Source organism: Danio aesculapii, chromosome 2 (genome assembly GCF_903798145.1).
Source record: "Danio aesculapii chromosome 2, fDanAes4.1, whole genome shotgun sequence".
Lineage (NCBI taxonomy): Eukaryota > Metazoa > Chordata > Actinopteri > Cypriniformes > Danionidae > Danio > Danio aesculapii.
In genome coordinates, this window is record NC_079436.1 from 2,655,788 (window position 1) to 2,681,708 (window position 25,921).

Here is a 25,921-nt window from a genome sequence, read left to right on the forward strand (position 1 = left end):
GATGTTAATCATGCATTAGTGAATGTTGAACTATGATTAATAAATGTTGTACAAGTATTGGTCATAATTAGTTCATGTTAATTAATGCATCAAATCTTATTGTAAAATGTGACTAATAAACTGTTTATTATGTTTGTTGTAATGGAGCGCAACATTTAAAAAAAATTAATAAAAAAACACAGCAGATGTGACTGAATTGGAGTGTGTGTGTGTGTTGTTGTTTATGCAAAATGTCAGGAACTAGAGATTGATTTTGCACATTGATCTGAGCTCCTGACATAAATGGAGAAATTATAGTCAATCTTTGCTCTTTCCTGGAACTGAAGAGAATGTCATTGATCCTCACAGGGGATGCAAGGAAAATGCTGCATTAATTTCTTTAAATGACCCTGCATCTAGATTTCCTTTTAACTGACCTTTCGCCGGGAGATTGATTGACATGTGATCTGACCAATCGGGGTGCTGATATGTTGCTATTCATCGTTTTGACTGACAGTTGACTTAAAAAGGAGAACTGTGAAAAACATACAATATACAAAACTGATGCCTACCCTCGTCATAAAAATCTATTTTACAAAGTTGTTCATAATAAAACTGAATATTAAAAAAATTATCTTGCTACTTGTTTAAGCTATTTATAAAGTGCTCAATGTAATTGAGTACACCCCATTTTGAAAAGTAATATTTTTATCTGTTTCTCAGTGAATATAGGCAATGTACAGAGACCTGGAAGAGACGGTGGTGGTGGTGGGGGAAAAAATTGGTGGAAGAAAAAAAACTGAGTGATAGGAAAACATATTTTTAAGGTTTTTGCGTTCCCTCGCAAAGATGTTTTGCGTTATTTCGCAAAACTGTTTCTCCACAAACACTTCCTGTTCACTTCATTCATGTAAACCCTCCTGTTTTTGCCGAAATTCTCCCGTATCTTACCATTCTATCCCAATATCAATCATATCATTAAGTATTTTCCCATATTTCTGATATATTTTAAATAAAAGCACGCTGAAATTAATATTAAAGAGCCCATATTATACATGAAATAGGGTCATATTTAGGTTTTAAGGGTCTCCAACAACAGTCTAATATGCATGCAAGGTCAAACAACACTTTGATGGTCTTATAATCTGCATTTATTTTTACCTAATTATCCCAGCGACTCTCATATGAATCGTTCAGTGATTCATTTGTTCCCAAACCCCTCCTCAGCGTGAAGCTAATCTGCGCTGATTGGACCGATGACAGCCTGCTGCGATTAGTCGACGACACTGACAGGCTTCAGCACGAGACAGAGTGAAATGGCCAGCAGATAATCAACAATATAAAAGTAGTCACAGTGCATACACACTTCATAGTGGATTTTGGCTGCCAGTGGGTGAATGTAAACACAGACGATGGACTGGAAAATACCGACGACTAACTATTTTATTGAGCAAAAAGTCCAAGAACTGGCGAGGAGATCTCCTAGCCCATCACAGTCTACTTGCTCTTTTCACACACACACACACACACACACACACACACACACACACACGCACACACACAGGGCCGGCGCGTCCAGAATAGAGACGGCGCGGCGGCGACACCTCCCTCACCACCCGCGTCCTCAGTTATATCCGCGATTACCCATCCGCCCATAATATCCATCTGCACAGCGTGACTTCATTCGACCGGTGTCTGTGTGTGTCTCTGTGTGTGTCTGTGACTTTTTTTCTGTTAGTGGGCGGGGCCGCAGGTTTCAAATCTCCCGGGTTTGCGCGAGCAACTACTTGTGTTTCGTAGCCGCGTCATCACGAAACACCTAATGACTCGTTATCAAGACGACTCGTTTGAAGCACTATGAGTCGACTCTTTTATAGATGAATCAATAGTTTTAAACACTGTACACTTACAGATTTAAGCCTTAGCTGGATATTTCACTTCACTTAGAGCTGTGTTACACACTATATGGAAGGGCATTTTCAAAAACCCATAATATGGGCTCTTTAAAATGTCTGCATTCACTTTCTATACATTAAAGTTGTGCGTCGATCGTCGCCTTTCATATGCAACCTCTTAACCAGTGAATGCATATATAAGCGCTGACTGACAGACGCGCTCCTTACAATTAACTGATCCCAGATCAGCTTTTGTACACGCAAACACGCATCCGCATCAAGTCGCGTATGTACAGAATCCGTTTGGGAAACAGTGAAAGTGATTTATTTATCACTATGGAGTGCATCAGCTGACAGTCATGCATCGGTACATGAACTGACTGTTTTGAAGATTGCATAGGGGCAATGGCACCTGTAATTAAAAGGAAATGAATCGCGCCGTTTTTATGTTTATTTCAAAGTGTTTTCATGCCTAAATGAAATGAAAGCACAGAACAGATTCACATGTAAGAGCAAGGGGCGGCCCCTGGTGGTTCGGCGGTATGGGCTGTATAAAGGGAAGATTGGCTCTTCACAGAAAGATAAAAAATATGGGAGAAATACAGGAAAATACCTTTACGAGATGACAGCGGGATAAAACTGTAAAATACGGGAGAATCCTGGGAAAAACGGGAGGGTTGAGGTATGCAGTAACTCAACTATCAATTACAGCAAAAAATAGGAGAGGGCAAACTCTTCAGCAGGATAGCGCTCCTTCTCATACTTTAGCCTCCACATCAAAGTTCCTGAAAGCAAAGAAGGTCAAGGTGCTCCAGGATTGGCCAGCCCAGTCACCAGACATGAACATTATTGAGTATGTCTGGGGTAAGATGAAGGAGGAGGCATTGAAGACCATTTATGTTGCTGTATATGTATTTACAGAATTGTGTGTGTATATTTACTGTAAAATATACTGTAATTTTCACCATGCAACTTTAAAATCCAGTAACATACAGCATAACTGTCATACAGTTCATATTACAGTTAAATGCTGTATAATTTACTAGAAACATTAACAGTGCAGGATTAGGGATGTAGAATAAGTTCATACTTTATAAATGCTAATAAACAGTTAATATCTCAATTATAGACATGTAATAACCCAGTAGTAAATAGTGTGAATTGTTACTTAAACTAAAGTGCTACCTAATGTAGTATCCAAGACACAATGTTAGCGGCCTATTTTTCCTGATACGGTCAAACAGTGCAGATGCATTATAGAAGGAGTTTCAGCTTTTCCCCCCAAGCCATGTGGGGTCTAATGAGGACACAGTCAACTGCCTGCAGCACAACTGTAGCTGGAAACCAAACCAAAGCAAAGAGTGTGAGTCTTCCCACATACAGTAAACACTCACATTCAACCACACTGATCTTGCATCAGTAACACTTTACAATAAGGTTGTGCTAGTTAAGAGTTTAATTCATTAGCTAACATGACTTAATGGTGAACAACATCTCTCTATGCACCACTGTCTTACAATCACTCTGTATCTCTAGAAAAACATTGTGCATTTCTAAAGTGTGCCTTACACAGGTGAGTGGGCTTGACAAACCACCTGTAGAAACACTCCTCTCTCCATATGCACCAGACACTGTACTTTAATCCAGCTTACAAGGACTCAGTAAGGAAAACGATGTTTAATTGTGAACGTACCTCAGATCAAGTTGCACTACTTACTTTTTCAACCTTAAATACCTCTTAAAGTACACTGTTAACAATTTCCTGTAGAATTTACAGTAACTTGCTGGAAGCAGTTTGGCTCCAGGATGTTAGTTGTGTATAGGTAAAAAACTGTGCTTACAGTGTTGTGTTGTGCTAATTTTTATGATTGTTTATTTATTTGATGTTCATTTTATTCAGGACATGTCGTTTCAATTTACGTCCACACATGTAATGGAATGACAACAAAGCTCAACTTGACCACTTGAAACCATTGACTTCTGCAGTAGGAGAAACGAATATCATGGACGTCAGTGGTTACATGTTTCCAGCTTTATTCAATGTACAACCCCAAATCAGAAAAGGTTGGGACAGTATGGAAAACGCAAATAAAAAAGGAAAGTAACGATTTTTAAATTTACTTTGACTTGTATTTCATTGCAGACAATACAACAAATATTATTTAATGTGTTACTCATGATTTTTATTGTTTTTTTTTTTTTAAGTCTTAAGATGGGCAACAGTATGGGGTCTTCATTGTCCCATTTTGCACTTCAAAATGGGCCACACATTCTCTACTGGAGACAGGTCTGGACTGCACGCAGACCAGTCAAGTATCTGTATCCTCTTCCTCCACAGCCAGGACTTTGTAATGTGTGCAGAATGTGGTTTTGCGTTGTCTTGTTGAAATACACATGGACGTCCCTGCAAAAGAAGGTGCCCCAAAATCCCTATGTACGTTTCACCATTAATGGTGCCATCATAGAAGGGCAAGTTACCTTTGCCAAGGGCTCTGACACAACCCCATATCATGACAGACCCTGGCTTTTGGGCTTATTGCTGGTAACAGTCTAGATGATCCTTTTCTTCTTTGGTCACTTCTGGACACTGTTAACATAGGGCTTTCTTCAAAATGTGCCATACATTCTCTATTGGGGACAGGTCGGGACTGCAGCCAGTCCAGTCAAGTACCAGTGTCCTCTTCGATCAGGATCATTATTTAACCAATTTACCCGATTACTAGCCCTGAACTGCTCCTGTCCCAACTTTTTTCGGAGTGTGTTGCAGGTCTGAATGACAGGAAAGGATGTATATTTACAAATGAAATGAAGTTGACCAGATAAAACATGAAATATTTTGTGTTCATATTGTCTGCAATGAAATACAAGTCAAAGTAAATTTGGAAATCACTACTTTCTTTTTTATTTGCTTTTACTGTCCCAACTTTTTCTGATTTGGGGTTGTATCTACTTACGTGTTCAACAGAAGAAAGAAACACAAACAGATTTGAAACAAGTGAAGGGCGAGCAAATGATGACAGAATTTTCGGTTTTAGGTGAACTGTCCCTTTAAAGATCTGCCATCATGTGATCGGCTGCTTAGGCTGTTGTGTCAACAAACTGTAGAGTAGGTTTACATTCAGTAATAAAGTGGCCAATGGGTGTATATTGCCAATATATTCTCCATACTTTAAAGATCAACTTGCAGATCTAGTGTATGTCGGTTCTGATGTGTTTATTTAAATGGGTTTCACTTTAAAAAGCTGAAGAGATCAAGTCAAGATGAGGAAATTAGGTCTTGGTTGTCACATTTTGCACTTCTCTATTGGAGACAGGTCGGGACTGCAGGCAGGCCAGTCAAGTACCTGTATCCTCTTCCATCAGGATCACATAAAATCTCCATTTTTTAAGATAAACTTGTAGATCTACCGTATGACTGTTCTGGTGTGTTTAATTAAACGGGTTTCATTTAAAACTGAAGCTGAAAAGATGTAGCCGAGATGAGGAGACAGATCTGGGATGCAGGGCGCTAGAGCTAAACTCTCCATTTGATCTTCACCTAATCTGCTTGTTATGATGGAGAATCTGGGATACAATTAAAATATTCAAGAGATATTGTATGACTTTCTTGCGATAAGGCCTCAAAGGATTTGCAATGAGATCATGCTACTTTACCACAGTGTTTACTGCCAGGTCAGATTGCATCTTGATTTTAGGATCAAGCATGCTATTGGGAAGTGACTAATTGCTCTACTTAGCATATATATATATATATATATATATATATATATATATATATATATATATATATATATATATATATATATATATATATATATATATATATATATATATATATATATATACATGTTTTACCCAAATGGCAGTATAATAAATGGCTTAGCAGGGGTGCAACTCTTGTTCTTTTCCCCCCAGAAGCTGTTGGCGAAGGTGATAAGATATGTAGCGCCTACAGTTTCTAATATACACATCAAAGAGTCCCTCGTAACAGATAGGCTTGGATGACCTGAAAACCAGCTCATTATGTTTCCAGTTTCATCTCCGGATGTTTCTATGACTCTTAAAAGGCAGAAAGCAGTGGTGGAAGCAACCAAGCTGCCACATCATAAGCATCTACATCAGCTTTATAAGGCTAATTCTGGACTGGCAGTCAGTGTTGCAGTGCTCATGTCAATTTGTTGTGTCCTGGTGTGCAATAACATGGTGCATGGTTAATAATTTGAAACTGTTTAAAATGTAATTTACAATCCATATTGTTCGTTCTCAATGTTCGTTCATACATAAAAATAAGCGTATCGTATTTATTTAATATTTACAATTGTCAAAACAATTGTAGCGAAAAAGAAAAACGGTTGTAAAGCATGAATGTTATAGTGTCAGAATATGGAGACAGATCAGTCTCAAAAATAAACCATTTACAGAAAAAAAACACAATTCACACTTACAAAATCCAATTTGTAAGTTCAAAACATGAGTCGTAAATACACAAATCCAATTCGTAAATTCAAAATGCAATTCATAAACACACAAATTCAACTAAAATATTAAATTTGGTGAAAATTTGGTGAGAATTTAGCAAATTTGGCAAAAATATCTATGATTTTTACTTGTGTTGTATTTACGAATTGTGTTTTGAATTAACGAATTAAATAATATTTATTATTAATAACAAATATTATTATTACATAGTTTTTTTTTTCATTTCTTAATAAATAGCCTACTGTAAAATTAGCCTACAACCATTAATGATTTATAGAATGTATATATGAGATTAGAATACGTGTTAGCTCAGTGTTTTTACATGGACTATTCTCGATAATATTTGTAAATGAAACTTATATAGATCCTATATCTGTTGTTTACATATATTTCAGTTAATATGAAAAACGAGTGCATGTTTTCACCAAAATTAATACAGGATTTTTTTAATGCGTGTGTGTGTGTAAAACAATATAATTTGCACCAAAAAAATCATGTTTTTTTCTCTAAAGAAGTAGTTACTCCACCCCGTTTGGAGCGTCATTATGGATGTTTTACATTATAACTAACGTGGTTCAAACAATGGATCTGCGACAGAGAAACTACAGTTTTGGGAAACACTCCTTACTACATTGTTCTTTTCCCAAACGATGCATCGTACTATAATAGTTCAGCCGCGAGTTATGTCGTTGTTTGGGAAACACACTCCTGTATGGCTGAAGTATATATTACGCCCTCTGGTGGATTTAAGCCAGAAGAGGACATGCGAGAAAAACTTCATCAAAAAGCGAACACAGCGGCCTGTGGTGGATTTGCAAAAACTGCGAGCAGACCTCAAGTTACGTATTTCGCTATCCCCAGAATTGTAGACCCGGGTACGTATCTGCAATGAGCACGGGTTGTTAATGTTTGTCTTTTTTTTTGTTTTGTTTTTCTTTTGAGAGCTTCAGAGACTTATTTTTCTTGAGAGTTTCTTGTGTTCTTTTCATTATCTTTCCTTTTTTTTAGTTTAGTAGGTTTGTTTGTTTTTATAGTCCTTCTTTTGTAGGAACTTTCTCTCATGGATAAATGTGCGTGAAGAGAATTTGCTGCATTTTGTGTTACAAAATGCATGCATGTGAAGATCTATCCTTTCCTTGTGTCCAAACGCCTTTTTCTAGATGGTTTGAAGTTATTAACACTCAAACGAAATAGACATAAGAACATACATAAGAATCAATGGGAACGAAGGTGTTTCTGCGATTAGAAGGGGACGGTTGCTGTACTATATGTTAATTTTGACACCGTGAAAGATGATTCTTTTAAGTGTATGGGCTATCGTCTCATTCAGACTGCATTTAATAGCTTATTCTACGTTTCACGCTGCAGGAACCCCATGATGAAAGTGATTTGCTCAAGGGAGATTGGCTCTCCTCAATCATAACTAGCACTGCGCGTGTAGAAGTTCCAAATGAGATTAGATTCTGGGGATTCAGTGTTGACTTTGAAATTATGGAGATATGACAGATTTCTCTCTTGATTTCTTTGCTATGTGTGTGTGTAATGTTAATCTTTTAAACTTGCATGTGAGGGCTTGCAGAAGCCCGGCCCACTGTATGATCTCTTTGGGTCTTGATTATCACGGTCCACTGCCACCTTGGACTCTGAGGAGTTTGGAGTGTGGATGTGGATCATTTTCAGTTCTAAAATGCCATGTTAAAACTAAGACGTATTAGTGTAAACGGGCTGGGTGTATTATTCGCGAGTGGGTTGCTGCTGGGACAGGGCGGAAGATCACGATGCCGGCTCAGCATCATGATGTCTATCGGCAAACTCTACTTTACACTCTCTTAAAATGCCTTTAAAACACATGCAAATACTAGAGTTTCACTCTGTTATGGTTATACTTTGCAATGACTCCTCAAATCTTATGTATTCTCAATTGTTCATCGACTATAATTCCAATGGGTATAAAAAGTTAAAGATATGGTCAGAAACTGAAGTCTTAACTCTTTGAAATTGCTCCTTTTAGGCTTAATTGTGGTCCTAACTGTGGCGTTTTGGCGACTGTCGCTTTAAATTCAAATGAGATTGTGCTCTTTTCGAAAAAGGGTGGAGCTTCAAGTGCCTGTGTGTCAGCATAGTGGCATATTCAAAAGCAAGACTAACATCCTATGCAAATGAGGGAGAGATGGTCACTAGTCAATACACTAGTCAAATCAAAGTGTTCCTGCAGACTGTTTTTATCAAGTGTGATTATAAACATACATGTTTGATTCATTTTTACCATTAGAAGCTGCTTATATTCACACACAACTGTGTTAAAAATTCCTATAAAATGTATTATTTGTGTAAAATGGCCATTCGATGTCACATTTCATACTCCATTATGCATGTTGGGTCACGTTGTATCTTCTCTATACTCTCCTGATGTGAGGAAGGCTAAATTAGGATCTGTGTCAGACTGCTGAGGTGTATCTACCATTTCTCCTCGATGACCTTGAGGATCTGCTCTGATAGTGCAGTCACATTCTGTATTCAGACAGCAGCAGGTTTGTGCATGTTTGGGTGCAACTGTGCATCCAGGAAAAAAAACATCTCTGGTGATGCTGGAGTGTGTTTCAGAGTTCATATAGAGCTCTGCATGGTCAAGCACCCCTGTATATTCAAGATCTTTTAAGCAGTCACTCATGTAGCTGGTCTCTGAGGTCTTCTGGCAAAGACCTTTTAGTCATTCCCAGAACTCGTCTTAAGACTAAAGGTGTGGTGGCCCCATGGCTCTGGAAGTCTCTCCCGATAGCACTGAGAACTCTGGGATCAGTTGAACTTTTTAAAAAGCATTTAAACTCACCTTTTTGGTCAAGCTTTTAATTAACAGTATTAGTGTTTCTGTATTTGGATTTTTAATTAGTTTTAATATGTTTTAACATGCCTTCTTTTATTGTCATGTGTTCTTTTACTTGTTTTCTCTTGTAAAGCACTTTGTGACTCAATGTCTGGGAAAGGTCCTATATAAATAAACCTTTACTTACTTACTTACAGTTTACATGACTATTACATTGTGGTTACAACAGGGGGAAACCAAAGTCTGAGAACTTTTTCCCAACATAGGCTCATTCTAAAACGTAGCCCTTGTTTCTGGAGACTGCAAATTATGTAGCCAGAGGTACGTATGGCTGCATTTCATTTTTTAAACGAACGCTACGGGGCGGTGGGACGCTGTTCCTTTTGAGCTTACCAGCTGACCGCTTACTTCCATACAGACGGCTTTCCGGCTGTAACCAGTTTGTCCCGTTAGCTTGCCATGTACATTGGCGAATTTGAGACGCAGAGAGGAGTTGACCACGATGACAGGGTTCGAGTCTGGTGAAGAACGATTCCAGAAAGCAGGTAAAACAAAAACAGAATCCAAAAACTACAATAAACAAGTAAATAACAGGGTGAGAATGTGGTAAAATCTGAAAACATGGTAAAAATCAGACGAGGGCTTTTCTTTTTCTGGATTGCTTTTGAAATGTGTTGGTTGGGTTTAGGGAAGTGGGTGGGCGCTGGTCAATTAATAAAATTGGTTGGGTTTAGGGAAGGGGGAGGGTGGGTCAGTCGATTAGTCAAAAAGTGTGTCAAAAAGTCAGTCACAGCGGCCTCTGGTGGGTTTACGCGAGAACAGCAGGCGCAAATGGCACTCGCAAGAGAAATTTGAGATTTCAAAAAGCATACACAGCGGCCTCTAGTGGATTCACGAAAACGAAAACTGCAGAAAAATGTGTAATCTGTAATCTCATCTGTAATCAGTAATAATCCAATCAGAGTGATCCTAGTTTACTATAAATGGATCATTTTCTCCCTACTGCTCTATCTTCGTTTGGAAGAATCCCCCCTTCCACCCCATCTCCTCCTTTTCCTCCCTTTTCTAAAGGGGGAGCTCTCGAGACCTACCTGATCTCGGATCTCCTGATATGCTTATCGACCGGGCGGGAGCCCTGGGCTCAAATATCTCCGAGCTCAGGGTTCTCTCCCAGACAGCATGCCAAACCTGCTTTAAACGCCAAGCATATCTAAGTGCGAACTCTTGAAATGAATTATCTTTCTATTTTTGAAGATGTTTGGTGACTAAAAAATGATTTGAACTTTAATCAATATTTTAAATACAGTGAATGAAACGTGTGTGTCTTTTCTAATGGTTGTGTAGTAAATTCAATGTCAAATGTAGCATGGACTCGAGTGGTAGGCGATTTTGGATGCAGCCACTCTAATTTTCCAACATATTCATGCAAATTCACATGAACAAGTTTGGTGAATAACTGAATAGCTGAAAACTTCCTAAACATTAGCACAATTAGTTGTAAATTATGAGTGACGCTCCTAAGACTCCTAAGTTTTAAGCCTTAAAGATTGAGATGAATCCAGTTTTCCTGCTGTTCTTGCATGTCAGGCTCTGACAAGCCTCCACACATCTCTGTCTATGCACTGTCAGGCAATTACACGGCCTCCTGTGGTCCTGAGTGGTTGCTTAATCAACCAAAGCCCTCTTTACAGGCTTCAGCTACCAAGAGTCTGACACCTCTGTCACTATTGTTTTTTTCCTTCCTCAAAAGATGGTTATCTGTTCCTAACATTCCTACGGTAGTTTTGGGTGTATTGTATGATTTGTTTTGTGGTCCACCCCATTATTCTGACCCCCACATAGATCATTTAGAGAGAGAGTCATATTTTGACCACATTTTTGTTGTTGTTGTTGTTGTTGTTGTTGTTGTTGTTGTTGTTGTTGTTGTTGTTGTTGTTGGAGAGAAGAGCTTTAGGATGTATGTTTTATTCTTGCCATCTGTGAACCTCCCTCATAACATCTAGACTGTTTAAAGTGCCCTATGTAGTGTTTTCCGTCTCTGACCATCTCTGGTGTAGCAGTCACCAATAGTCAGCTTGATTGTCATTCTGTTGATAGTCCTGCTTTCAGATGTGTTTTTGGGAATGAGAGAAGACAAAGTGCATCTCCTGATTGTAGCTTTGCCATCCAAAACCAAGTGTATTAGACTAATGGTGTGACGCAAGTTTTTTTTGCAAGCTTTAGCCCTGACACAGGTATCATTTTTACGTCATCTGTGATGTTGTTTAAATATCAAAGGTATTAGCCTTACAGTCTTGCAGGTTCAGAGTAATATAATTCAAGGGTTGCAGAAGATTTACTGAGAGATTTCAGCTGCTGTCTGGGCTTTCACTGCCTTTCTCCACCACCCTTTCTTCATGTGTTCAATACTTTTTTAACTTTTAAACTAATTAGATTTGTTTTCTTTGCATATATGGATTTATTTGGTTGTTACCAACCTCCAGTGAAAATTTCAAGTCAACAGCACCTTTAGAAATATGTTTTCTAGGAAAAAATGGTGACTTGTTCAATACTTTTATTACATTTTAGTGATAGGAGGGTTCAAAATGTGAATAAACTTTGCTTTTTAAACACAGGGATGCGCAGCAGCACATGAATTTATTTAAATATGAAAATGTAGGGATTAAAATTTAAAGTATTATTATTGTATTAAAATATAAATAAAATATAAATATAAAAACCGCTACCTCATCCGACCCCTTCTTCACCTTCACCACTGCTTTGGTGGGATCTGTCTCATTTTTTAGATGGCTTGCTTGCTCACTTTAAACATGTGCACTAGCAGATGCGTTTCCTCAATAGTGAAGCACTTACAAAGCTAGTTACGAAGGACTTTTTCCAGTTATAAAGTCCCCCATGTAAATAGCAAACCCACTTGGTTTGATGTCCTGTAGATGCTCCAGATAATATTTGTTTACAAAAACTGAATTGCTGCATCTCAAGGTAGACATTTCAAGCTCCTTATATCTGTTTCTTATGCCCGTGAGACAAGTATTTATGTAGTTGACTTAAATATTGTAAATGATTCCCATTGTTATAAATAATTAATTTTAATTAAATTTAAAAAAGTATTATGTAATTGTGTTTTTTTCCCCCTTTTCTAATATTTCCCAAATGATGATTAACTTTATGAGTAAGGAATTTTTCACAGTATTTATATTATTATTTTTATAATATATATATTTTTTCTTCTTGAGAAAGTCTTATTTTGTTTTATTTCAGCTAAAATAAAAGCAGTTTTTAATTTTTTTAAAACTATTTTAAGGTCAATATTATTAGCCCCCTTTAGCAATATTTTTTTCATAATGACTTGCCTAATTACCCTAACTTTAATGTAATTAACCTAGTTAAGCCTGTAAATGTCACTTTAAGCTGAATACTAGTGTCTTGAAGAATATATATAGTACAATATTATTTGCTCTCATCATGGCAAAGATAAAATAAATCAGTTATTAGAGATGAGTTATTAAAACTACTATGATTAGAAATGCGATGAAGAAAAATTGGTTGTAAGGAAGCATATAGCCATTATTTATATATATATATATATATATATATATATATATATATATATATATATATAAAATCTAAAAATATATGTGTACAGTTGAAGTCAGAATTATTAGCTCCCTGTTTATTTTTCCCCAATTTATGTTTAACGGAGAGCAGATTTCTTCAACACATTTTTACTCATAATAGTTTTAATAACTCATCTCTATCAAAACATCTCTCAATACAGAATGTGACTGCACTATCAGAGCAGATCCTCAAGGTCATCGAGGAGAAAAGGTAGATACACCTTAGCAGTCTGACACAGATCCTAATTTAAAGGCTTCACTCGGTTAATTAGGTTAACTAGGCAGGTTAGGGTAAATAGGCAAGTTATTGTATATCGATGGTTTGTTATGTAGACTATCATAAAAAATAGAGCTTAAGGGGCTAATAATTTTGACCTTAAAATGGTTCCTAAAAAATTAAAAACTGCTTTTATTCTAGCCGAAATAAAACAAATAAGAAAAAATTCTCCACAAGAAAAAATATTATCAGACATACTGTGAAAATTTCCTTGCTCTGTTAAACATCATTTGGGAAATATAAAAAATAAATAAATAAAATTCAAGGGGGGGCTAATAATTCTGACTTCAACTGTATATGCCTTTGTCCTTTGTCAGCGTCAAAATGTTTCAGTAGTAGCAAAGAACATGGCTTTGGATTCAGTCCACTACCCTTTTCGATCTGACATTTCTTCTGTTGCGTTTTCCTGCTCCTGGTCTAATGGAGGTCTTCCTTATGCGCACTCTAGTAGGGATGTTTTTTCCTCCCAAGCGAGGGCTAGAAGAGGGTTCATGGTGGATAATTTTATCACAAATTGCAATCTTAATGCTGACCTGGCTTGATGCTGTCTTCTACATAAAAAAAAGAAATCAGTATTTTTTTTGTCCAAAAATGCATCCATTTGATATTTAAAGAACAATATAATCACACATGAATGACTAAGAAATGTTGAAAATAGTGTCCCCAGCTACTGTCAGAACTGGACTTACAAGTATTATGTCGCTCCACATCTATAAAACATGGATGTGTTACAAACTGTTCCAACAGGGCTATTTCAGCTGTTGTCTTTTGCGAACGTTTTCCAGACATATAGTAATCTGAGCGAGGGTGAACAACACATCTGTCCAGTGGCTTCAGGAGATTTTCCCAGACAAATTATAGCCTTGCTTTTACAGACCGACAGAGTCCATGTATGTCCTGCAGTGTGCTCCTTCCAAGTGTCTTCCAGTCAGATTAAGCACACAACGAAACTTCAGCAAGAATCACATGACCTGACAATCAGTGAAGACTCTGTAAACAAAACACTGAGCATTACATTATTGCAGGATACAACTGCACCAGACATCAGTCACTATCTATATACAGATGAAGTCTAATAACTGATTTCTTTTCTCTTTGCCATGATGACAGGACATGCTATTTGACTAGATATTCTTCAAGATACTAGTATTCAGCTTAAAGTGACATTTAAAGGTTAAACTAGGTTAATTAGGGTAAAGTTGGTGTAATTAGGCAAGTCGTTGTATAACAGTGGTTTGTTCTGTAGACAATCCTAAACAAATAGTGCTTAAGGGGCTAATAATATTGACCTTAACATGTTTTTTAAAAATTATTCTTTTATTCTAGCCAAAATAAAACAAATAAGACTTTCTCCAGAAGAAAAAATATTACAGAAATACTGTGAAAAATTCCTGAATCTGTTCAACATCATTTGGGAAATATTTGAATAAGAATAAATATTTCACAATAGGGTGAATAATTTTGCCCTCAACTGTTTATACTGTATAGTGTGTTATATTATTTGTGTAAAGTGTCTTTTGTGGCTGACATATCACAGAAGATTTACGAACCATGTTTTTCAGGGATTAAAAGTAATGAACAAAGTCTACTGTCAGAATTGGTAAAACCTTTATAATCGTGACAAAGAACACAGACATGACATTGTTTGAGATATGTCTTTTTATGACTACTTGACACAAACCAAAATGAGTGACAAATCAGTTTAATGTCTTCTTTTTGATGTCTTCGTGGACAGAAAATAATAATGATACTAATATTAATAATAATAATAATAATTGTGGTTGTTGTTGTAATTATTCACATACTTTTAATAATATCTTACATACATGAAATAATATCAATAATAATAATAATAATCACTACAACTACTACTAATGTTAATAAATAAATAAATAAATAAATAAATAATAAACATATTTCTACCAATAATGATGATAATAATAATAATAATAATAAATAGTAATAAAATAAATAAATAATAATAATAAACATACTACTCCCAATAATAATAATAATTATAATAATAATAATAATAATAATAATAATAATAATAATAATAATAATATTAATAATAAATAGTAATTAAATAAATAATAATAATAATAATAAACATACTACTCCCAATTATAATAATAATAATAATAATAATAATAAATAGTAATTAAATAAATAATAATAATAATAAACATACTACTCCCAATTATAATAATAATAATAATACTAATAATAAACATACTACTCCCAATAATAATAATAATAATAATAATAATAATAATAATAATAATAATAATAATAATAATAATAATAATAATAATAATAATAAATAGTAATTAAATAAATAATAATAATAATAAACATACTACTCCCAATTATAATAATAATAATAATAATAATAATAAATAGTAATTAAATAAATAATAATAATAATAAACATACTACTCCCAATTATAATAATAATAATAATACTAATAATAAACATACTACTCCCAATTATAATAATAATAATAATAATAATAATAAATAGTAATTAAATAAATAATAATAATAATAAACATACTACTCCCAATTATAATAATAATAATAATAATAATAATAATAATAATAATAATAAATAGTAATTAAATAAATAATAATAATAATAAACATACTATTCCCAATTATAATAATAATAATAATACTAATAATAAACATACTACTCCCAATTATAATAATAATAATAATAATAATAATAATAATAATAATAACAATAATAATAATAATAATAATAAATAAATAAATAAATAAATAAATAAATAAATAAATAAATAAATAAATAAATAAATAAATAAACACTAGTGATGACATCCTTGGTATAATAGTAATATGCTGTGCACATTCTGTGCATGGACATTAATCAAGCTGACTAATTGTGAATTTTCAAGTCTGTCTATTAAGTCTCTCTATTAGCTTGGAAAAGAGATAAGAGACTTTCCATGTAATGAAAAGAGGGGGAAAGAGCAAAGCCACAGCATTTAAGCCCTGTGGATTTTCAAATATGCAAAATAACTCACAGGAATATGAAACTAAGCAAATCCTTCTGTGACTCCACAGATTTTGTGCAGCAAACACTCAAGTGGAAAGGAAAGATCCAAAAAGTCAAACTTGAAGGTTTACTGTAGATTGGGTCTGCAGCTCTTCAAAGAGTGGACAAATGTCAATTCAGAAAGTTCCAGAGCTGCAAACTGCTGCCTGAACTGTTGATTGTTGTGATTGTTTGCAGGAATCGCTTACAGAGAGTGTTTGGAGAACGGCACATGGGCACTGAAGAGCAACTACTCCAACTGTGAGCCCATTCTAGAGGAGAAGGTCAGGGGATCGGTCTGTCTGTCTGTCTGTCTGTCTGTCTGTCTGTCTGTCTGTCTGTCTGTCTGTCTGTCTGTCTTCTGTCTGTCTGTCTGTCTGTCTGCCTGTCTGCCTTCCTGTCTGTCTTCTGTCTGTCTGTCTTCTGTCTGTCTGTCTGCCTGTCTGTCTGTCTGTCTGCCAGAAAAGCCAACTTACATGACTTGCATGACAGCTGCAGAAGTTAGCCTAGAAACTAGCCTAGAGCGCCATCTGCTGTTAAAAACTAGCCTAAAGCGCTGTCTGCTGTTAAAAAACTAGACTATAGCGCCATCTGCTGTTAAAAAATAGCCTAGAGCGCTGTCAGCTGTTAAAAACTAGCCCAGAGCGCTGTCTGCTGTTAAACTAGCCTAGAGCGCCGTCTGCTGTTAAAACTAGACTTGAGCGCCGTCTGCTGTTAAATACTAGTCTAGAGCGCCGTCTGCTGTTAAAACTAGCCTAGTGCACAGTCTGCTGTTAAAAAACTAGCCTAGAGCGCCATCTGCTGTTAAATACTAGTCTAGAGCGCCGTCTGCTGTTAAAACTAGCCTAGTGCACAGTCTGCTGTTAAAAACTAGCCTAGAGCTCCATCTGCTGTTAAATACTAGTCTAGAGCGCCGTCTGCTGTTAAAACTAGCCTAGTGCACAGTCTGCTGTTAAAAAACTAGCCTAGAGCTCCGTCTGCTGTTAAAAACTAGCCTAGAGTGTCATCTGCTTTTAAAACTAGCCTAAAGCGCCTTCTGCTGTAAAAAACTAGACTAGAGTGCCGTCTGCTGTTAAAACTAGCCTAGAGCGCCGTCTGCTGTTAAAACTAGACCAGAGCGCCATCTGCTGTTAAAACTAGCCTAGAGCGCCGTCTGCTGTTAAAACTAGCCTAGAGCGCCTTCTGCTGCTAAAAAACTAGACTAGAGTGCCATCTGCTGTTAAAACTAGCCTAGAACGCCATCTGCTGTTAAAAAACTAGCCTAGAGTGCCGTCTGCTGTTAAAAAACTAGCCTAGAGCGCCGTCTGCTGTTCAAAACTAGCCTAGAGTGCCGTCTGCTGTTCAAAACTAGCCTAGAGCGCCGTCTGCTGTTAAAACTAGCCTAGAGCGCCGTCTGCTGTTAAAACTAGCCTAGAGCGCCTTCTGCTGCTAAAAAACTAGACTAGAGTGCCATCTGCTGTTAAAACTAGCCTAGAGTGCCATCTGCTGTTAAAACTAGCCTAGAGCGCCGTCTGCTGTTAAAAAACTAGCCTAGAGCACTGTCTGCTGTTTTAAAACTAGCTTAGAGCTCCGTCTACTTTTAAAAACTAGCCTAGAGCACCGTCTGCTGTTTTGAAACTAGACTTGAGCGCCGTCTGCTGTTAAAAACTAGCCTAGAGCTCCATCTGCTGTTAAAAACTAGCCTAGAGCGCCGTCTGCTGTTAAAACTAGCCTAGTGCACCGTCTGCTGTTAAACACTAGCCTAGAGCGCCATCTGCTGTTAAAAACTAGCCTAGAGCACCGTTTGCTGTCAAAAACTAGCCTAGAATGCCGTCTGCTGTTTTAAAACTAGCTTAGAGCACCGTTTACTTTTAAAAACTAGCCAGGAAACGAGGTATGTTAGTAGGACAAATGAACTCTATTTGCTTTTTGCCATGGATAATTAGCTGTAAATTAAAAGAAAGCAAACAAACATAAAATAAATCAATTGGAGCCACAGATAACTTAGTTCATCATCACTCCTCCACACTATAAAATGCCAAATGACTATAAAGCGAGGCTTGACTTCAGCGAGAGTGAGAAAACTTTAAGCTCCATGTCAAATCTGCGGCTCCACACTTCATGCCTCAGCAAACACAGAGGCAGAGTCAGAGGATTGCATATCACCTTTTCTCAAAAAGCATGCCTATCTCAAGCACTTCATTTTAAAGTGATCAGTGAGTAGTTCATGAGCCATCAGGCACGGCTTTCAATGTGGCAAAAGTCAACATATTTAATACTCTTACATCACCTCGCTAGTAATTAGTGATAGTTCACCCATTTACTCATGCTCTACTTATTATAAACCTGTTTGAGTTTCTTTTGTTCTATTGAACACTAATGAAGATATACTGAAGAATCCCAGCAGGCACACAACGTCATAAGACTTTAATATTAGGTCAGATTAAGGTCGTGATGTTGGGTTACCAAAATTCAATGTCTAGCTAGCGTCTAAAGACAACATTATTTTGATGTGCAATAAAGACATCAAATGGCGTTGATATTTGGTTGATTTTAGGTTGTGTTGAAAGTGACCAAAATCCAACATCGAACCAACATCTTAAACCAACGTCATATTGACGTTAAATACTGACATTTATTTGTCAGGTATGGCAACCAAAATCCAACATCTGATAGACAAAGTGGTAACGCCCACACAACATCAAGCTGTAACATTATTAGATGTTGATATTTTGTTGTTTTTAGGTTGCGTTGGAAAGTGACCAAAATCCAACATCTGATAGACATCATAGTAGTAACGTCCACACAACGTCAAGCTGTAGTATCAATAGACGTTGATATTTGGTTGTTTTTAGGTTGCGCTCGAAAGTGACCAAAATCCAACATCTGATAGACATAGTGGTAACGTCCACACAATATCAAGCTGTAGCATCATTAAACATTGATATTTGGTTGTTTTTATGTTGCCTTGGAAAATGACCAAAATCCAACATCTGATAGACATCATAGTAGTAACGTCCACTCAACGTCAAGCTGTAGTATCAATAGACGTTGATATTGGTTGATTTTAGGTTGCGCTGGAAAGTGACCAAAATCCAACGTCTGATAGACATCAAAGTGGTAACGCCCACATCAAACTGTAACATTATTAGTTGTTGATATTTGGTTGTTTTTAGGTTCCCTTGGAAAATGACCAAAATCCAACATCTTATAGACATCATAGTGATAACGTCCACACAACGTCAAGCTGTAACATCATTAGACGTTGATATTTGGTTGTTTTTAGGTTCCCTTGGCAAATGACCAAAATCCAACATCTGATAGACATCAAAGTGGTAACGCCCACATCAAGCTGTAACATTATTAGTTGTTGATATTTGCTTGTTTTTAGCTTCCCTTGGAAAATGACCAAAATCCAACATCTGATATACAAATCACCTATTAAATATTCAAGCATGTGGTGCTGTGATGAACAACCACCAGCACAATCTAAATATATTTAAAAAGCACAAGTTAAAATAATTGTTATCAATATTGTGGATATTGATGATCACAACACACTGCATTATTGAATTTCACCATATGTCTACCTCTACGAGAAGTCCCCATAAAATTGAAAAAATAATAATAACATGTAGTGTGTGTTTGGACTGCCAAAATGTGCACAAGATCTTGGTAAGCAACTTGACAAAAAATAGCAAAGAGCATGCACATGATTCCAAAAGGCAAGCTAATCCTGCACTAAATACTTCATAAAGTGTCACCAAAATACTGTATTTAAACTTCTTAATCAAATACAATATGTGGGGAAAAACTGCAAAAAAAAAAGGTCCACTTCTAGAGAGACCCCCCCCCCCCCCCCTTTCACTAGGCAGGCTATATGCCTGTATTGTCTGGGTTTGTGTTGTATATTACACTACAAAAACCTTGTAATAAACTACCAGTACATTTTCTGTAATTTTACAGACTTATTTCTCTATATGTTATCTCTTTTACATTATATTATTTCAAACTACTAAAATGTCAACAAAAATCACTTTGTTCAACTATAGAGTTAAATTACCAACATCAAAAGTTGACAGAGCAGAGATCAACATCCCATAATGCAATTCACAACCGTAAATAAACGAAAAACACAAAATACAGAAACTGTCAATTACAGATATTTTCTACAATGTATAAATAGTCTTGCAGTGTGAAAATGGCCATCAAATGCTTATGAAAATCATGCAGCGTGAACTCGCCGTTAATGCTGAGGAAATGTTCATATTTGGGTGACCTGTCCCTGACACACACTGATGGAAAGCGGCACTTGGTTTAACTCCACAAGATAAAGATGTCTAAAACATCTTCCTGAAGGCAGATCTGATGTTTGGCGACATGAATGTGTCCACTTGAAATATTCATCAACCCTGCAGGGTCTTTCTATGACATCATAGGGTCTACTCATCACATTACAGGATCGAGTAAAAAATCTGAAAAGCAAAAACAGGGGGGCTGCTCATTTTCAAAAAAAAGTTCAAATGATCCCACAGGGGGGGAAAACATTATAGAAAATGTTAAAAAATAATGAGATTATTTAATATATTTAGCATTGCACTTTCATTTACTCATTTTCCTTCAGCTTAGTCTCTTATTTGTCTGGGGTCTCCACAGCAGAATGAACCGCCAACTATTCCAGTAAATGTTTTTGAGCAGCGGACGCCCTTCCAGCTGCAATCCGGTACTGAGAAACACCTATACACACGGCCAATTTAGTTTAGTCAATTCCCTTATAGCGCATGTGTTTGGACTGTGGGGGAAACGGGAGCACCCGGAGGAAACTCACACCAACTCGGGGAGAACATGCAAACTCCACACAGAAATGCCAACTGACCCAGCCGGGACTTGAACTAGCAAACTTCTTGCTGTGAGTGTCACCGTACCTTGCGTTCTTGCTCTCTTCTCCTACCTTGCATTACAGATGATCTCTTTTTACCTGCTTTTATTTGCAGTCACAGGAGCAGCGGTCATTTCCCTTCATGTTTGTCAGTATGTTGTCGCTTGTGTGTCTGTGTGAAGCATTCCGTTACTCACCTTGTATTTGTGTCCAGGACTGCCAGTGAGCGAGCGTCCCGTTGTTCTGGGTTTTGTCCTTGATGCACCCTCAGCGTTCACCCAACTGGGTTACCTTGGTTGTCTCTGTGGGGAAGCAAGATGGCTGGAGCGAGAAGGTGAGGGAACACTGGGACAAAAAAGATCGACAAGTGTCGGGCTCACCAGAGAAAGCAGCGGGTGGGTTGAGTCGAGGTTCGGCCTGTCGTGAAGTGGTTATCCCCTGTTCCGACGAAGCAGCCGCTGGAGGATCCGGAAGAGCCGCTGGAGGATTAGGGAGAGCTGCTGGAGGACTCGAGAGAGCAAGCTGCAGCTGATGTTGGGCCAGTTGTTGGGACACCTCCGCAAATGCCTGGTGGGATGCCGCGATTTCCTCCTGTTGTCGCCCCAGCAAAGCGCCTTGTTGAGCTCGGCGAATATCAGCGTCTTCTGCTGAGTCCATGTGAGTCAGTATGTTCCTGTCACGAGCAATGAAGAGGTGAACTCAAATGCAGAAAAACAAAGTCTTTATTTAAGGAGCGGGTCTCAGGAAAAGTAACAAAACCAAGGTAACCCAGTTGGGTGAACGCTGAGGGTGCATCAAGGACAAAACCCAGAACAACGGGACGCTCGCTCACTGGCAGTCCTGGACACAAATACAAGGTGAGTAACGGAATGCTTCGCACAGACACACAAGCGACAACATACTGACAAACATGAAGGGAAATGACGTGCTATAAATAGGGGGAAAAGGGAATAAAAGGCAGGTGGAAAGAATTAGCTGAAATGACCGGTGACTGCAAATAAAAGCAGGTAAACAGAGATCATCTGTAATGCAAGGTAGGAGAAGAGAGCAAGAACGCAAGGTACGGTGACAGTGAGGTGACAGTGCTTACCACTGAGCCACCGCATTACACATTACTAATCAAAACAATTGAGCTTTGATATATTTACGATTGGTACACTTACCAAATTTAGGCGTCACAGTGGTGCAATGGGTAGCACTATCGCCTCACAGCAAGAAGGTTGCTGGTTCGAGCCGTGGCTGGGTCTGTTGGCATTGCTGTGTAGAGTTTTTTCCCCGTGTTGGTGTGGGTTTCCTCTGGGTGCTCCGGTTTCCCCCACAGTCCAAACACATGCGCTATAGGGGAATTGAATAGTGTACAACCCAGGCTCAATCTGAGAACGTAGTCCCGGGGACGTTTCTGGAGACCGCGAAATATGTCCCGGGAGTTCTCAGAATGAGCCTGGGTTGATAGTGTATGTGTGTGAATGTAGAGTGTATGGGTGTTTCCCAGTGTTAAAGGGACCAAGCCGAACAGACAATGAATGAATGAACACTTATCAAATTTATTTATGGAACATTACCATCAATATACTTTCAATGGAACCTTACATTTAATATACAGGTACTCAATGATTTTTGGCTTAAAGGAAAAATGTATCATTTTGACCCATACAATGAATTTTTGGCTGTTGTCAAAAATATACCCATGCAACATCAATAACACTGGCTTTGTGATCCAGCGGCAGCGAAAATATTTGTTTACTGCAACACCGAAAGTATCCCTGAGCAATTCTTTCAATGGTTTGAATCAATTAACCCCATTAAACCCCATGCTTTTTTTTTGTTTGTTTGTTTACAGAATCCAAAATGCCCCTGGCTTAACACTCTCAACAGCACGCACAGCAGATAATCACGTTGACCCAATTCTTTTTCCATTGTCGCATGTAACACAGCAACTCATATTTGAAATAATCAAGCAATTATGTGGTATCGGATGCTTTGTAACTGCTTTACTCATGTTCTTGATCTTAACAGGACCCTTTACACAAGATGTAAAATAAGTCTCTGATGTGCCTAAAGTGTGTGTGAAGCTTCAGTGCAAAATACCACACAAATACTGTTTTATAACTCCGACCCTGACCTCTGAAACTGACCCTTTTAGGCGTTGATCCTAATTGTGGCATTTTGGTGACTGTCGCTTTAAATTCAAATGAGATTGTGCGCTTTTCAAAAGAGGGCGGAGCTACAAATGCCTGTGTGTCAGCATAGTGGCAGATTCAAAAACAAGACTAACATCCTGTTCTAACAAGGCAGAGATCTTCACTAGTGGGCGGGGTTTTCCCCCTCTGATGACATCATAAAAAGGGAGAATGTCAATCAAAGTGTTTCTGCAGACTGTTTTTAATAAGTGTGAGTATAAAAACAAAATTTTTACCATTAGAAACTGGTTATATTCACACACTCTCACTACACGACTGTTTAAACCGTTTACAAAAGTAATTTTTGCATAATAGGCCCCCTTTAAATCTTTGTTTTCTTTATAACACCTGTATACGCATCTGTTAACTTCTCGCATCCCTTCACATAAATTCTGCAAGCAGCATTTCTTTAGTGCTGCGTCATAATTATGTGACCCCATTCAAGGTCTCGTGAGAAATACATATGAATCCTTTGATTCAAATCTTCCTTGGAAGCTTCTTTCAATTATTAAGCAAGGACAAAATGGTCACTGAGTAATGCCTATTGATGTGTGCTGTAATTATAATCATTTATTATCATATAATAGATCATGGGTTATGAAGATGCATAGTCAGTGCTAGTCAAACGAATCAGATTTGGGGGTGAAATGTGCTTTGGCATGGTTTATATTGAACGAGTACACCATTAGACACTTATATAATAGGTTTATTTATTTGCATATTTATTTATTTTTACAGAGGAAGTATCCCATGCACTACAAGATAGCCCTCATCATAAACTACTTTGGCCACTGTGTGTCTGTTGGAGCTCTCATTATTGCCTTCATTCTCTTTCTGTGCTTGAGGTAAGTGTGTGCGTGTGTCTGTGATTTTACATTGCTAATGCTTCATGCTAAGGCTTTGTTCATATTTAAGAAATGCTGATTGTAATCTGTGTCCCGGGATCGCAAAATCTGTAATAAGAGTCTTCTTTATTCGAAGCTGAGATTTATACATCAACTGAAATCTGAGTGTATGGTTTCTTATTATTTGAACAATGTTTGGACAATGTTTGGTTGCTATAAAAGAAAGTATTTGATAATCTGTTATCTGAGTGTTCAAATAGAAACAATAATAAAATGAATGAATACATGAATGAATAAATAAATAAACAAAAAATAAACAAATAAACAAAATGAAATTTAAATTTAAATAAATAAACAAATAAAATGAAATTTAAATTTAAATAAATAAATAAATTGAAATTAAATAAATAAACAAATAAAATTGAAACAATTGAAAATAAATAAACAACAAATGAAAATGAAACATGAATTAATTTAAATAAATAAGTATAAATAAGTAAATAAATAAATAAATAAATAAATAAATAAATAAATAAATAAATAAATAAATAAATAAATAAATAAATAAATAACATTTAAATTGAATGGAAAATAAATAAAGAAAATTTAATAAATGAAATTGAAATTGAAATAAAAATAAATAAATCAATAAATTACAAATGAAAATAAAAAAGAAATGAATTTAAATAAATAAATAAACAAATAAATAAATAAATAAAATTGAAACTGAATTAAAAATAAATAAATAACAAATGAAAATGAAACAGGAATTAATTAAAATAAATAAGTATAAATAAACAAATAAATAAAATTGACTTTGAATTGAAAATGAATTAATTAAAATAAATAAATTAAACTGAAATTGAATTAAAAATAAATAAATACATAACAAATGAAAATAAAAAGAAATGAATTTAAGTAAATAAATAAAATTGAAATTAAATTGAAAATAAAAAAATAAATAAATAACAAATGAAAAGAAAATTAATTTAAATAAATAATTTAATTAATAAGAAATTAATGAATTCGAATTGAAAAATTAATAAACAAAAATCACTTTTAAAGTTGTACAAATGAAGAGCTTAGTAATTAAAAAAAAAGTTGACACACATTTACAGTAGGAAAATTGCTAAAAATCCTAATGAAACATGCTCTTTACTCTTTACTAAACAAACAAATTAAGTTGATATTAATTGTTATTAAATTTAATTTGTTTGTTTAAATTCAATACAAACAAATAGTTTGCAACAGTTTTGCATGCAACACTTTTTATCCTCGGAGTTTGGTCTTGACTTAATAATAATAATAATAATAATAATAATAATAATAATAATAATAATAATAATAATAATAATAATAATAATAATAATAATAATAATTAATGTTATTTATAAATGCCGCCTTTCTAGACACCCATGTCATCTTACAACAAACACCAACAAACATACCAAAAACAATGAATGAACGATGCAAAACATAATTTCAAATACATTAAAAGAGTTGCAAATACAAACACATCTTAAATATAAAATAACGCCTGTTTAAAAAGATTTAAAAGTGTGAAAACTATCGCTGTTCCTTAAATCCAGGGGCTTGACTTGATTAAGTCTCAAATTAGGTGGTCTTAACTACACCATTAGTGCAGAGATGGATATCTTCCCTCGTGAGTTAGGTATCAAATGATGGACAAGCAATAAAAATGCTGAAAAATGGAAAATAAAAGCAATGGAAGCGCTAAAGCTGAAATCTCCATCTCGTCTAGGTCTACCACAGAAATGTAGACCCGTGTACATATTCATAATTAGCCTGGGTTAAAAAATGTAGTAAATCCAAAGAATTGTTTTGTTCAGTGTATTTGCTGTCAAACTCTTTCACACTAAACGATGGTCTTTATAATGCACAGAAA

At 36.0% G+C, this 25,921-nt stretch overlaps 1 protein-coding gene across 1 annotated transcript in view; it reads left to right on the top strand.

Annotated features, from left to right (window-relative positions):
• LOC130239521 (corticotropin-releasing factor receptor 2) overlaps positions 1-25,921 on the top strand; it is a 110,659-nt gene that overhangs the window by 39,792 nt on the left and 44,946 nt on the right. The window contains exons 3-4 of the mRNA XM_056470767.1: positions 16,331-16,416; positions 23,909-24,015. Of these exons, the coding sequence (XP_056326742.1) occupies positions 16,331-16,416; positions 23,909-24,015 (193 nt within the window). The remainder of the gene's footprint in view (positions 1-16,330; positions 16,417-23,908; positions 24,016-25,921) is intronic.